We start from the raw sequence: 15255 nt of genomic DNA on the forward strand, positions 1-15255 counted from the left end.
TCTTTTTTCTTTTTCTGAGTTAATATGTAGTGTATTGTGCTACATGTACTTCCTGGTTCCATTCTAAGCATGCTTTCACCTTTGTCCATTTTTCAGGCCAAATCTTGAATTTGATTCATTGCTGAAATACATCTGTGGACTTTTACCTGTAAAATGTCACATTGTTTATGCTTATCCCATGTTTTCTCAGTGAAGAATATCAAATGTGAAGTAGAGCAACTGTATAAAACAAAAATATAAATAAATAAATAAATAAATCAACATATTGATGTCCATATCACTCTGCTGCTATTACATACAATGGCTTAAACTATTTCAATATAACAGTAATTTTTCTGTAACAATTCCAATGTTTTTCAAAACAGTTTTACTGAAAAAGAGTACATGGTGCAAGAAGAATTGAAGATGACAAAAAAAGAAAACAACAGAAATTTGAAAAACTTCAAAAAAAAATCAATATATAAATAAATAATAAAAGAATTAAAAATTCTCTTAAAAATAATGCATTTACTTAAAATTTTGAAAATATTTCATTTGAAAATTAAGAATAAACACATGAAAAATAAAAATAATTGGTGATCATCTCATAACATATGTCAATATTAATCTTGCAGTATTAAACAGTCATATCTATTCACTAAGGTGTTAAAATAGAATGAGTTACCTTACCAAAATTATATTTGATACAAAAAATGTGGAAAAGTAGATTAAACCTTTTACTGTCGAAAGCAGCAAAAGTGAAAAACAAGCTTTACTTTGAGCACAGCTTTCATCTTTCCGCAGTAGAATAGACAAAAATGAAACAGAATTTTTGAGCAGGTAGTGCCCGCCATGCTCTGAATCAGTCACCTGCATTATTGACTGAGGAGAGTCCTGCAAAGGACATTGTGTGCTAGCATTGCATATACTCAAGCTGATAGGGGGTGGACATAGTCCTTAGCTCCTTCATGAATCAACATCTGAAATTTTACTTTTTCTCAACAACATTGTAAATCTGAAAACGGTGAAACTATAGAGCCACTTTTTATGTACGTAGATTTTAGCATTCTTCAACAAAAAGCCCATAATTTATGTAATCATGTCTCTGGGAGACTGTCAGTAGAACAGCCTTTGAGTTTTTGGAACATATTCCTGAAAAATGGAAAACATTTTGTCTTTTAGTCATTGCAATGCAAAGCCTGAAAGTTTTCCTCTGGTGAATTCCCAGAAGGCATTCAGGTCGCTTAGACTCATCTTGCTGATGTTTTCGCGTTGTAGTTTGACACTGAGCATCATTCCAGACTTTTCTCTCAGTATGATCAACCCAGAGGCCTTTCAAGACAATTATTGATCTTTTTTCATAGTGGACCACGTAGGACATTTGTGTTTAACTGAAGGTCCACTTACAGTGCATTACTAAATCTCAGATCATAGTCATGTGTTTTATCCTGAAGATAAAAACATAATGTACTAATGCAAATAGTTAGAAATAAAGTTCTAAGAGGGGAGAGCACTGCTCATAGTGGAGATATGAATTCACTGTGTATTTCATGGGCATACTCAAAATTTCAAAGTGAATGAATATGAATAGAATGTGATTATTTGATTATGATACTCATCCATCTTCTGAACTTTACAGAGAATGAATATCGGTCTGAGAGCTTTCTTGGTGATTGCTGATAGCTTGCAGCAAAAAGATGGTGAACCGCCAATGCCAGTGACTGGAGCTGTCCTTCCCTCTGGAAACACTCTCAGAGTGAAGAAAACGTACTTGAGCAAAACTCTTACAGAGGAAGAAGCTAAAATGATAGGTCAGTAAGATAATAGACAAAGTAGAAACTTGGATGAGAATGGATGTGAAAAAGTCTTCAGCACTTGAGCAGAATAGTTTATTATTGTTAAGTATTCAACTGATTTCTTTGTTGTAAGCATTTATTTTATTGTACCTTCTATTGAAATGTATGATTTAGTTTGACAAATGCTGCTCTTCTTAAATTTTTCTGAAAAGTCCTCAGTCGTGCTCCACAAGGATGGATTAAATACACAGATAGTTAAGGATTAGCTTCTTTCATCGTTGAATTGCAGGGGACGCAAAGTCCTTATATAATAAGGAAAAACAGCTCCTCGTGAGGTGGTGAGACAAAGAGCCTTTATTTTAAAATCCGCGCTGTTTTATCCTTTAACACCATGTGACTTCTTGACCAATGAGGTTACCTATGTCGGCACATGCTCCCCTGGGCTCCTCTGCCCCGGCACATACCCTGTGCCTTGGACACGCCTCCCACATTGAATAGCTTTGTTTATTCATGGATATTCATCCTGTTAGAAACAGTGCCTGTGCTCAGAAAATGTACCAGCTTTGAAAACCGTTAAAGATTCCCTTGATATCCTCATTTTACATGCAGTATCTCACGCAAAGTGAAACTTTCAAAAGGGCAAAACTTTTAAATTCAAAATAAAGTTGTACTGAAGTGCCTATGTTATTAGCACTGTTATCTGAGCTTACTTCGTAGGCAATGTGTAGAGGGAACCCTGTTCTGTAGAAGAGCCTCTATATCATGCCCTGTTTCTGTTGTCAAAAAACACAATTTGGCTGCTCAGCTTCACACTTCCTTAAGTCCCCAAAATTATGTGAATGAAACCAAGTCTAAACAAGTGGCAAAGACCTGTGTTGTACTGTGCTAGATTATTGTAGTAATATCAAGAAATAAGCAATGTAAGACCCACTGCTGTTCAAATGCACAACGTAGTATTTGATAACAAATGTTTGCACTGTTAAATTCTTAGTTTGTATCAGCCATTTTTTGCTGTTTATGATACAGTATTCTAGTTTCCATGTATAATATGTAAGCATTCCTTTTGGAGCAGGCAACATATTCTGTGTTTGAATCAGAATATAATTCCTAGTGGAATATGCTGTCTCATGAGGAAAACATTGATCTTACTTCATGCAGCACAGCATGAGTAAGCAGCTTTGTTTTTTGAAATACATGTACCTATAAATATCCCAAATTATACAAAAATGCATATTATTTCAGGTATGTCATTATATTATTCTCAAGTAAGGAAAGCCGTGGACAACATACTCAGACACCTTGACAAGGAAGTGGGTCGGTGCATGATGCTCACCAACATACAGATGCTTAACAAAGAACCTGAAGACATGATTACGTGAGTGCTAAGGAACAGTAAATCCTATAAACTATTGAGATGTAATTTTGGAACTTTATTTCTGTCTATCATGAGTCATCAGAGAATAAGCAAGAAACTGGAACATTTAGCTTAGTTAATATATACTTTGAAAAAGTGTTTATGACAAGTTGATTGTGCTTCTTTGCCTGTTGCAATGTTTGGAATTGAACAGATGTTCTTGATGTAGGCAAAATAATGTGTGAATCCTATGGATGTTTACATGGTAGAAATTGAAAGCTCAAGTGGAAAACCTGGCAGTCTATGCTTCAGAACACTGTCTCAGGGTATATTTGCATCACTGAACTTCAAAATAAATGCAAAAAATTCCATAAATCCGTATTAATAATAATCTTTCAAAATTCCCATTACTATTCATACCTGTAGTCAAAATCAAATCTTAATTAAAAGCCCAAGTAATTCTTTGAGAAGTCTTGGATTTAAACAGTACCCCACTGGAATCAAACCAGTACGTTTCAAGCTGTTTTGAACAGCAGCATTTTACACCCTTATCTAAAATTATTAATGAAGGAAGTTTCCTGGAGAGAGTTCTAGTGACACAGAGACATCATTTGACACGTGCAAAGCACAGATTGTAGAGTTCTCAACTGTGAGAAGACCTTGCAATGAAAAGAACACTGGTCACTTTGAGATTGTTTTTTTATTTACTGCCAAAAAATCAACTTGTTAAGAATACTGGGAGTGATAGACAGACTGCAATGACTGGCCAAATTCAACTACCTCTTAGAACTGATAGAGTCTTTATGTTTTAATATCATTCCTCTGCCCTTGTTTGTTGCAGTGACTTTAGATGAGACTGTAAGCTGTGTTACCAGTGTAGTCTTATTTATTTATAGTCAATGCTAATATTACTATCCAATAATATTTCATATTTTTCTTATAGTCCTACCCCGCATCCTTTTCAGTACTCACAGCCAGTTTTCATAACCATTTTGGGTATCCAGGCTTTTGTGGCAGAGAAAGTGAGTTTTGAAACTCACATTTTATTCTCAAAAGATAATTGCATAGTAAAACCTTGAGCACTTAGATAAGAAGTCTGCTTAACCTTAGCTATAAATATGCTTTTGATGGTTTCTCAGCATCACCAAAGTACTGTTTATTTTTAGAGTCAGTGAACAAATAAATTTAAAAGAGTTTTAAATTTCAGAAAGTCTTATGGTTTGGTAGTAACTATTGTCAGAAATATAAAGGTTGGAAGATCTAGATATGTAAGTTTCTGTATTTTGTGTTGTACTTTATATCCAGATGATCTCTGATTTAATATATACATTTGAAAGGCAAACCACATTATAACACATTTTTACTTGTTCTTCCAAGGAAAAAAATATCTGAGATGCTTAATTATCAGTCAATCTAAAATTATGTGAACTCACAAGAACATCATTAGCTGTTACTATCAGCATTTAAAATGATTCTTTCAAAACCTGTATTGTGGATACGTGGAAAAGCCAACATACTGTTTTTGTGTAATTGCTTACCATTTTATTCTCAGAACTCCGTGCTTCATTAGAGTTACATATTTATTTTGAATTCTTATGGGCTTTAATTCACAGATACCACACTACATTTATGTACATTATAAAGTTACTGCTTTTGTCGTTGTTACATATAGTTCATGTATAAACTGAATATCATAGTGGTATTTTTAATAACAAACAAAATAGGAATCAGAGGGAAGTAGCTAGGCAATTAATAGACATCACATTTTAAAGTATACAGATTGTGGAATTTTCTTTGGCAGTGTTAGACTTGCTACCATATTTAATGACTGATCTTTTAAGCATTTATTGTTGAAATAATAAATGGAAAGTCTTACTAAAATCTTGAGTATGGAGCATCCTTTGCATCCTGCACTGGAATATGAATTTCAATACTTGTTATAATTACTTTCCAACATCTAGTCAGAATAGGACATCCATTTTTCTAATATACAAACCTGTCCTTGGAAGTACTTCAAAGGTTTTTGCTGACAATACCTGACTAAAATCCAGTACTGCTGGTATGGAAACACACGTGTCCAGGTGAGGACTGCTGTCACTGTGTTCATCCAGAGCTCGTCCTGTTGTATCCTCAGTCAGCCAGAGATGATGGCAGGGCTCTGTGAGGCCCCTCTTGCCAGACACTTCACATGCTGTGCCTGGTAGCTCAGATGATAAGTTGGGAACTTGAGCCTCAGATTTGGATCTTCCCCTGCCACTCTTTTGAGCAGCTGATAAGCCACAAAACACCCACAAATTTTTATATTTATAAATAATTACTTATTTGCCTTCAGAAGAGTTTCCTCTCAGACTATTATTTTACAAGTCTCCATTTGAAATGCACAAACTGTTTACCCTGGCTGGGGACTGATAGTAAGAAAACCCTGCAAAGTTCATTTTCCATTTCAAGTCAGCAAGGACTACTTGATTTGCCTGCAGATAAAACTACCAATGGCACTTTAATATTTACAACTATAAAAATGTAGCTTTTGCACTAGTTATTAATCCAAGTAGTATTTGCATTAGCAATAGTAATTGAAAGGGTTTTGTTTGTAACCAAATTCTCAGTGAGATGTTGTATTTTACTCTTTTTCCAGTCAGTTGCTGACACCTTTCAAGTTCTATCTGTTGGAATATAGATACAGTGAGACAGAGGTAATTCATTATGAAAATAGTTTCCCTAACTGTACAATTTAAGACAGTTGATTAAAACAATATCAACATTTTATTAATGTAATATATATCCAAGCAGATAAGTCTATAGGGTGTTAAGAGACAGAATGGTATTCACTACAAAACTGTATTTAGTCTTTGAATTAAGTAAGTCTAATGTCAGTTTATGCCTTTTCAGTGCCCATTGTTTCAGTGAATGGTCAATGTTACTCCTTAAATCTTATTTTAGACTGTATTGAATCCAGATTTTCTCTGTGACTGAACACAGAAGTAATGTATGCAAATGCAATGTCCTCTGTTGGATGGAGGAATAGAGTAATTTAGTAATCAGGGCAACGGACTGGTGTACAGGAAAACGAAGTTCATGTTTTGTTTTGTCACTCTATTTCAGTGTGGTGTTATGGAGCTTACAATGCCTGGTGTCTCTCTTTTCACCCTCATCCTTTTCTAGTTTTATCAGAAGCATATTAAAAGAGGGACAGTCTTTCTCTGCCTGTTAATAGTATGATCCCTAAATAGGACCTTACTGGTTTTGATCCCTCCAAAGCATATTACAGACTAATAAGTAATAATATTGTGGGAAAGACTGCACAGTTTGAAATGCTGTTACACTTTGGTAATTTCCTCTATGCTCCATGATCAAATAATAGATCATTGAGATAAAAATGAGCAAATAAAAAAATCCATATTTTGGAGTCTATCTGAAGGACGTATTTGATCTGCATACTTACCAAAAAGTGTAGGAAACTAGTCAGAAAACAACTGCATCTGTTTTGAAAACAATCAACAGCTGAAACTTGAGCTACTTTTAGAAGACTTGTAGACTTCCAACCTAGTGTTTGGTTGATGCTGAACTTTAGGCTCAATGACTTTCCCAGGCTGTTAGGAAGCAGTTGAGCCATTCCACAGACTAGAACAGTCTTGGGGCAGCTAAAACATGTTTAGCTGATAAGAGTTGCCAAAGGGCTGCTGTCTCTGGCAGTGATCAACAGAAACTCTCTGGCCATACCTACCTCTAAATTATGTACCTTTTTCAGTGTAATAATGTATTGTGATGGTTTTCCATAGGTCTGTGCCCTATTGGGGGCAACTGTCTGGATCTTCAGTCATGTTATTTGAACTTGTTACATATCTGGTGTTTGATTTATATAACCAGTGTAATACAGCTGCACTATGATGGAGAACACCCCAACTCTTTCCTCATTGCCTCATCCGAAGCTTTCATCGTAGAAATGCTGATCTTGATGGAGGAATCTTCCTATGTTATACTGCCATTCTTTATATATCTTCCAGTTCCTCTCAGAAAGAAACAAATGAATCATTAATAATTGATTTTTCAAGTACTGTATAGATACAATGCATGAAAAATGTCAAAATCAAAACCATTCATTCAAAAGAAAAATGTATTCTTGTTTTCTTCTTATTTCATTATAGTGTCTAACTTTCCATCCAGATGTTCTTAGTAGACATCTGGAATTTCATTATGCCCAGTCCTTTTCTGATAAACTGGAGGTGGTTCATTTAACATAGTTCTTTCTTAAGATTAGTTAAAATTCCGTTTTAATTTTTCAGTGGTGAAAGAAAACCAAAAATCGATCTGTTCAGAACATGTGTTGCTGCTATTCCTCGATTGCTTCCTGATGGAATGTCAAAACTCGAGTTGATCGACTTGCTGGCAAGGTAAGCTGTTCAAGCATTAAGGGGAACGATATGAAAAACCAAGCCACAGAATTTATAAACTGTTTCTTAGACAAAACCATATGTTTATAAAAAGCAAATAGCTCTTAATGAATAAGACATAGGAGTCCTAGCATGTTTTTACAATTTTTGTGTTTATATTATAGACTTCTATTTTTATAAAAGAGTCAGTATGTCATCCAAAACTCTTTTCCGTCAGTACATAGGTTACATGATATTCACTGTTCTTCATTGTAGTCACAATTTATTACCTTTTTCTAACCATCACAGCATTCTGATTAAGAAGAGAGAACATCTTTTCTTTTTAGTGGAAAAACATGGAGATACCTGTTTAGTTTTATGATCCCCCCCATCTTTGGTAAAACAGATACCAGATGTGGTATCTTACAAAAAAAGTTTTATTATTATTATTATTATTATTATTATTATTATTATTATTATTATTATTATTATTATTATTATTATTATTATTATACATAAAGAAAAAGATAAGTTTAAATATGATCTCCTTTCATTTAATTTGTGTAGATGGACTTCACGGAATAAGGTAGCCTACAACACGATTGCTAAACTAGTTAGGTTTCAGGACATCAAATGAGTGACTTATGGCAAATAATTATGATAACAGGTACTGTCAGTCTGTTAAATTTCAGTTCAAGTATCCAGGACTCTAATACTTCAGTTCAAGTATCCAAGGTTCCAGCTTGTGTTATTTATGTAAGTGGATTGTGATATTAAATTGAACCATTAGACCTTTGCAGTATATTGCTCTCAGATAACTGTGGCAAAGCAATCTTTGCCACCCTGTTCTTGCTTTTCTAACATCTGTGAGGAATGGCAGATGCGGGAGCCAGAGGGTTACATGCAAAAGGAGTTTTTTCTGCTCCTTGAACAATCAACTCCCAGGGATGTGCTAAAGCAGTGAAACAATTAATTCTGCTAGTAGTAGAGAGCACAAATGGCCAAACAAGCCAAATCATCAGCCAATGGTAGCTGTGCTGCAGTGCAGCTTGATTTCCTTGTGTTTACATTGTTTGGTGTAAATCAGTTGGATGTTGTTTTAAATCATCACATTATCAAATTATATAGATACCATATTACACAGTTGCATCAATTCTGCGTAAGGGAAATTTAGAAGGACATGTTTTCCTTTAATCCGATATTTTAACTAGCGTTCTATCTTTATTAATGACTTTAGCTGAACTGGTAGAAAGCACATAACTATTCAGGTCACAGCTCTTCAATCTCAGAGAATTGTCCAGGTCAGACCTGTTACTTCTCTTAAGAAGGTTTGGAGGCTAATGTGGATTTCGTTATAAATTAGTGCTCCCCCCTTAAGTCTCACAACTGTCAATATAACACTGGTCTTTATTCTCTCATCAAACTTCATGCAGAAAAGATCAGTCATGATTCTAAGCATTTCTTGGTTAGTTGTCATGCTGGGACAATGCAAGCAGTACGTTTGCTGAGTTATCTGCCTCTGACTGTGAAAAGAAGTGAGACATCAAGAGAAGCTGAGGAAAGCATCTCTAGAGCAACTTCTTCAGAAGCAATTATGTGCTCAGCCTTTCCCTAACAAGGGGACCTTTGGGAGTCTTCTCCTCTTCTGCATGTAATCATGCTACAACATCTTTGAGACATTGATACTGTTTTAAATCAGATTATTATGTATAAGCAAGGGAAACACAATTTTGGTTAAATAAGTAGGTACATAATAGGTTGGAAAGCAATTAAAAATAGTTGATGATTCAGGAGTGGTGTTCACATAATTGAGTAAGGTCTCAGTATTGCTGAGCAGGATCAAAAACTGAACAGATACAAAGAAGCGAAGTTCTTATGAAAGGACAAGCCTCATTCACATATATAAATAGGAATAAGTCTATAAGAGATTTGTAAAAGTTCTTCTGATCTAATGCCTATCAAGGATGCCTGATTTGGAGAACAGTGTCCAAGCTGGGGCACTGTAGTTGAAGAAGAGACTGACCAGAGAATAAGGGGAAAAAAAGATCAGTGAGTTGAAAAAATTAGATCTGTTTAGCCTGGTACTCCATGAACTGAAAACTGTCTATAAAAACATACCTTCAGAGAAGAAAGTAATGAAGTGTTTAAGGAATTAAGACTGACTGCTTCTCCCAGTTATGAAAAAGTAGGCCCAGGAAGTAAGTCTTTGCTGTTCTAGAGAACACTACATTACAGTATTGTGTCTTTTCTGGGTCAGAGACTAAATTCAATGCAGGGATAAAAAACTTTGAAGAGGTGAGGTTTCAGTTCCTCTCTGTTTTTCAAAAGAACCTTAGAAACTGTTCTGCTAGTGGGACTGTGTTGTTGGGATTTAAAAGCTGTTAAATATTTTCTTTTCACTAAAGATAAAGTAACATCTTTGGGTTAATCTGTTCTTCTATTCACAGTTTGGTTTAAGTTTTTCATCCTTACAACAGATGTGTCTTTTGGCAGTTTCCAGAAGGAGCAGCTAGACTTTCTTCCAGGACAGCTCTATTCAAATTATAAACCATAGAGCAGATGTCAAGTATATACTGTATCTTTTGCCCTTTCACTGCCCACTGCAACCATTCATTACAAACTTTCAAGTAGGTCTTAAATTTAACTGACTCAAGTGCAAACAAACAAACTTGTACTTGCTTCCTCGTCTGCCTGTCATATAGTGGTAATACATAGATGCATTCTTATGCTCACTTTGAATTTCATCTCATTAGTTAATGCTGTTATTTGGGTTTAGGAGATGTATATCTTTTGTATCCTCTTTTCTGTTATAACTTTGTGTCATTGTGGAAGTCATTTCAAGGACAACTTAATCGTAGTCTCAAAAGTTTTGCTTGGTTGTCTGGTTTTGGCGTTCTGAAGAGGAGACAAAAATTATCCTTTCTTAGCACAACAAAATACTTTGTTTCTAAATTTATATAGAAAGTCACATGGTTATTAAAGCATAACAGTTATTTTTGGAGTCATATTCTCCAGGGGTGAAGTTTCATGGCAGTTGTTTTCATTTCACTTCAGTGAAATGTCCCCTGCCTCCAAATTAGGCAGCTATAATGAATCAAATTTTCTACGAACCACATCTCATCATACTCTTCCAACTGAATGGAATTCGGTTCCACTCCATTTGCTATTTTGGTTTTTTTTCCTAGCTTTCTGTCCATTTTGTTATAATGAGTCCTCATTTTCAACTATGTAGATTAAATGTAGATAAAATACTTTAAAAATGAATTCTAACACACTACAGAAAATTACAGTCTCATGGGTAATTAAAACAAAATGCATCATAAAGGCAATGAACCAAAACATGCAGAACATGCTAATCTGAATTTACTTTATTCTGCCAACTACCAACACAGAAGTGATTTTATGATTTCTGTATCAGAAGAAAGTATAAAGAATTCATGTTGGAAAGAACTTCAACATGATGAAAATACAGAAGGAAATAAAATTTTAAAATGGGACCAGAAATGTCACCATCTTTCGGAAGAACTTTGGGGGTGTCCAGTGTGTTTCTAAAAGTATAGAAAGTCCTGAGGCTGTTTTTCCCTTTTGCCTATCCTAATTTATTTACAATATAAAGCAGTTTTTTAAATTCAAATGCTTCTTTTTAATTGTCTTGAAGATTTACTTTCAGTAAAGATTTGCCTCTGGGCTAAAGATTCATTTTAACTGTTAGGCAGCTGAGGTGTTGCGATTCTTTTATTTTTATATTTAAATTTAACAAATAAATCCATACATTATGAAATAATATACTAATTTGTAAGCCTTTTGCTATCATAACTAAATAGAAGTTATTTTATAAGTGAGTAAATAAAAAATTTACTTGGTTTGAGGAGACAGCAAAGTCGCCAAAGGATGTACTTTAGAGATACTATATTTTAGGAGTGGAACACACTTCTTTTGGATCCTTGAATATCTTCAGGCACTGTTATAGCATGAATTACAATATAAAAACAAGTCAAGGATGTTAATTGTGGTCAGTAATAATGAAACTATGATAGCATCATTCGAATTTACATTGTCAGTGGGAATCTTCTATCAGTGTTATGTTACTGAGAAACATATGCTTCGTGCTATGATAAACACTGCTTAGATTTGTTGTTATCTGACATTTACTTTTACTTACAGACTGTCTATCCATATGGATGATGAACTTCGACACATTGCACAGAATTCTCTTCAGGGTCTACTTGTTGACTTTGTTGACTGGCGGGAGGATGTACTCTTTGGTTTTACTAATTTTCTGCTACGTGAAGTGAATGATATGCATCATACCCTTCTTGATACTTCACTGAAGTTGCTGCTACAATTGCTTACACAATGGAAGCTTGTAATACACACTCCAGGAAAAGCTTCTGAACAGGCAAAAACCAGGTCTGGAGAGGTATGAAATCAAGACATCTGTATCCTAACATTTATATTAATTGAAGGCAGAAATTATATTCCTTTGTATTGCTGTGGTTTGTGTGTTTTGTATTTACTCACCTGAGAAGAATTTACTGTGTAAAAATTTTTTAGGTAATTAGTTCACATGTCTTTTGAGGACAGCTACATCCTCGTGTAATACAGCAGATGTTGTTGTTGAGCAACATAAGAGAATGCATGTCAAACTAAAATATGCACATCAACAAAAGCACATAAAGTGAAATATGTGTATGTAGTTACAGCAGAAGGACATTTTCCCAGGACTGAAACAGATTGATAATGCTTGTGGGAATGCTGTGAAGAGGGAAATAATCTTCTTTTTTCATAGCCATTTCATTTGGTTGATTCAGAAACATCAAAGAACCTGATTGTTACAATAGCCTGCTGTCTCCATTTGTTACAAATATTTCTGGGAACTGAACAGCTTTTCTCCTGCTCCTCCCATCTGCACTGTCCCACAGATATTTTCATTATGAGAAATGATTTTTAGTCGTCTTATCTGCTAAACTAATCATATTGTAAATGCATTCCTTTGGGCAAGCATGAGGTCTGCTTTATGTCACAGAGGACCGTTAATTAATAGGTAATAATAGCAGTACCAAAAAAATGTAGAAAAGAAAAATCCTCACATACTTTTCATTAAATATGGTTACACTTCACTGATGAAGTTAGGTTCTAGAAGCCACCCACCTAAGGTGTTGGCTGCTACAGTATCAAACAAGGACCTGAGGACCTGCTATCTGGAGTAGAAAAAGTATGAAGTGTTCACAGTCTGACTTATTAATTCACTTTCTAGTGGAGGATGGAAAAAGTGTGTAGATTAATTGAAAATTAGAGGGAAGTGTTTAGTCAACGGACTTGACTCATACATTGCTTTTGTGGAACAAGGTAATGTAAAGCAACAAAACTTGGTTGTTCGAGGGTGTACTGTCAATTTTCTAGTCCAGTATTTACGTGAACTGTGCATTTTGTTTCTTTATATGTCCTAGTTAAATAGAATATTGCTTGGAGACCTGGTTTTCAAACACCACCACTGCATTTTTTCTCTTGCACTGTTCTACAGTTGATACCAAATGGATCCAGCCACAGGATACAGTCTGAAAGAAGCCCCTATTCTAACGTACTGCATGCAGTTGAAGGATTTGCACTGGTTCTACTGTGTAGTTTCCAGGTTGCTACACGTAAACTGGCTGTTTTAATCCTCAGAGAAATCCGCTCTTTATTCCTGGCCCTTGGCCAAGCAGAGGTATGATTTTTTTCGACCAGAACTTTGAATTAAAATTTTCCAAAGATAAATTCAAAACTGCTGTTATAGTTGCTTTCAACATGATTGTTGCAGTGTAGCAGCTATGCACTTAATAAAGCATTTGATCTCATCTTACTATTTCTATTTGCCTGAACACTGCAAACCTTTCTGTGTACTCAACAGTGTAGCATTAATGACATATGCCCTGTTTAAGAATTTGAACGGAAACATGTGCAGCCACTTAATGTTTTCTCTTGGCGTGATGTGAATGTAAAATACACTGTAAAACCTTTTTTACTGCATGGATCATTTTTGTATTGTCAGGATTATAAATTTATATTGGAAATTAAACTCATTCCTGTAGCATACCATTTTGTAAAAAACACAGCACAAGACACATTTGACTTTATTCACATACATTTTCCTTCTATAGTAAAGACCTGTAAGTCTTTTTTATGGATATAGAAATATGGACAATCATGTTGTGTACGGGCAGTCACAGCCCAGTGAGCCATCTAAATGCCTAAGAACACAAATATGTGCGTTCATGGCAAAGGAATGCTTCAATAAACAGTAAGCTAATTTTTCAGTCTTTTGATACCAGTTATCCAAAGTCATTTGGGATTTTCTGATATGTGCTTTTGTTCGCTAAGCAGTGAGCTATAGCTGCAAATTAACTTCATTTCAAACCACAGCCTGGACATGGTTCTGAGATTAATATGGAAAAGAAAAAATATACCTATCATTGCCAGTGAATATTTTTAGCTATTTTAGATTCATGTCATAATTTTTAGATGGTTCTGTTTCATGTACCAGAAAAATAAGAAGCAGTTAACTTGTGTTCTCTGTGTTATGCAGGATGATGACAGACCTATGATTGATGTCATGGATCAGTTGAGTTCTTCTATTCTTGAAAGTTTTATTCATGTGGCTGTTTCAGATTCAGTAAGTACTACTCTATTGTTACTGCTAGTGTTTACATAACAAATATCAGACATGAAATACCAGAACTAAAACTGAGAAATCATACAGCTTTAAGGCTCCAGCCATCTACCCAGGAGCTCCGAGGCTCCACAATGTCCCAGACAATCTGTTCCATGAAAATAGTGGTACTATGGATATAGAAGTTACTACGTACAACAATAAACAAAATTTATAATCAAAACTACCTGGATTCTGGACCTGTTGAAAAAGTCTTATTGCCAGCACCACCAAATCCTTGAGGCACTTGGAAGTCACTCACTGCTATTGTATGAGAAGGGAATAAACTTTAGCTTCCTTGTGTGTTCTCTACCTGCAAACCTGAGTCTAAGCTCTGAAGCAATACCCAGCTGGGCTGAATCTCTGCTTTCTTTATCCCATGGGCCTCATGTGTCTAACATGCACTAGAAGTGGCAGAAATTAAACATTTTGCATGAAAAAGTATCAGTAGAAAACTGGAATGTAAGACAACTTTTTTTGCCTGCTCTATTAGAGATTATCTCTCTGTCTCTCTTCTAGAGAACAGAAACACTCAGTTTGGGGCTCTTTTCAGCCTGATTAGGTTTAAAGCAACAAATGGTCCTTGCCACATGAGTGCCCTTTTCAGGGTTGTGGGTTAGAGCCCCACACTGGATGTGAAAAAGGACTGTTGGTGGTTTAACCCCAGCCAGCAGCCAGGCTCCATGCAGTCGCTTACTTGCTCCCCCAACAGCAGAATGAGGGAGAGAATCAGAAGGAGTAAAAGCTAGAAAACCGGTGGGTTGAGGTAAAGCGAGTTTAATAGGAAAAGCAGAAGCCACTCACACAAGCAAAGCAAAACAAAGAATTAATTCACTGCTTCCCATGGTCAGGCAGGTGTTCAGACATCCCCAGGGAAGCAAGGCCCCATCATGCATAATGGTTACTTGAGAAGAAAAATGCCATCACTCCAAACGTCCCCCCATTCCTTCTACTTCCCCTTACTTTATATACCGAGCATGGTGTCATATGGTCTGGAATATCCCTTTGGACATTCCAGTTGGGGTCATCTGTCTCGGCTGTGTCTCCTCCCAACCTCCCATGCACCCA

General features: G+C 35.5%; 1 protein-coding gene across 1 annotated transcript in view; it reads left to right on the top strand.

Moving 5' to 3' along the window:
- FRY (FRY microtubule binding protein) overlaps positions 1 to 15255 on the top strand; it is a 190523-nt gene that overhangs the window by 96722 nt on the left and 78546 nt on the right. Inside the window, 6 exon segments of the mRNA XM_064645493.1 lie at positions 1619 to 1790; positions 3018 to 3150; positions 7413 to 7520; positions 11664 to 11919; positions 13024 to 13206; positions 14065 to 14151. Of these exon segments, the coding sequence (XP_064501563.1) occupies positions 1619 to 1790; positions 3018 to 3150; positions 7413 to 7520; positions 11664 to 11919; positions 13024 to 13206; positions 14065 to 14151 (939 nt within the window).

Source organism: Pseudopipra pipra, chromosome 2, assembly GCF_036250125.1.
Source record: "Pseudopipra pipra isolate bDixPip1 chromosome 2, bDixPip1.hap1, whole genome shotgun sequence".
In the NCBI taxonomy this organism is placed as follows: domain Eukaryota; kingdom Metazoa; phylum Chordata; class Aves; order Passeriformes; family Pipridae; genus Pseudopipra; species Pseudopipra pipra.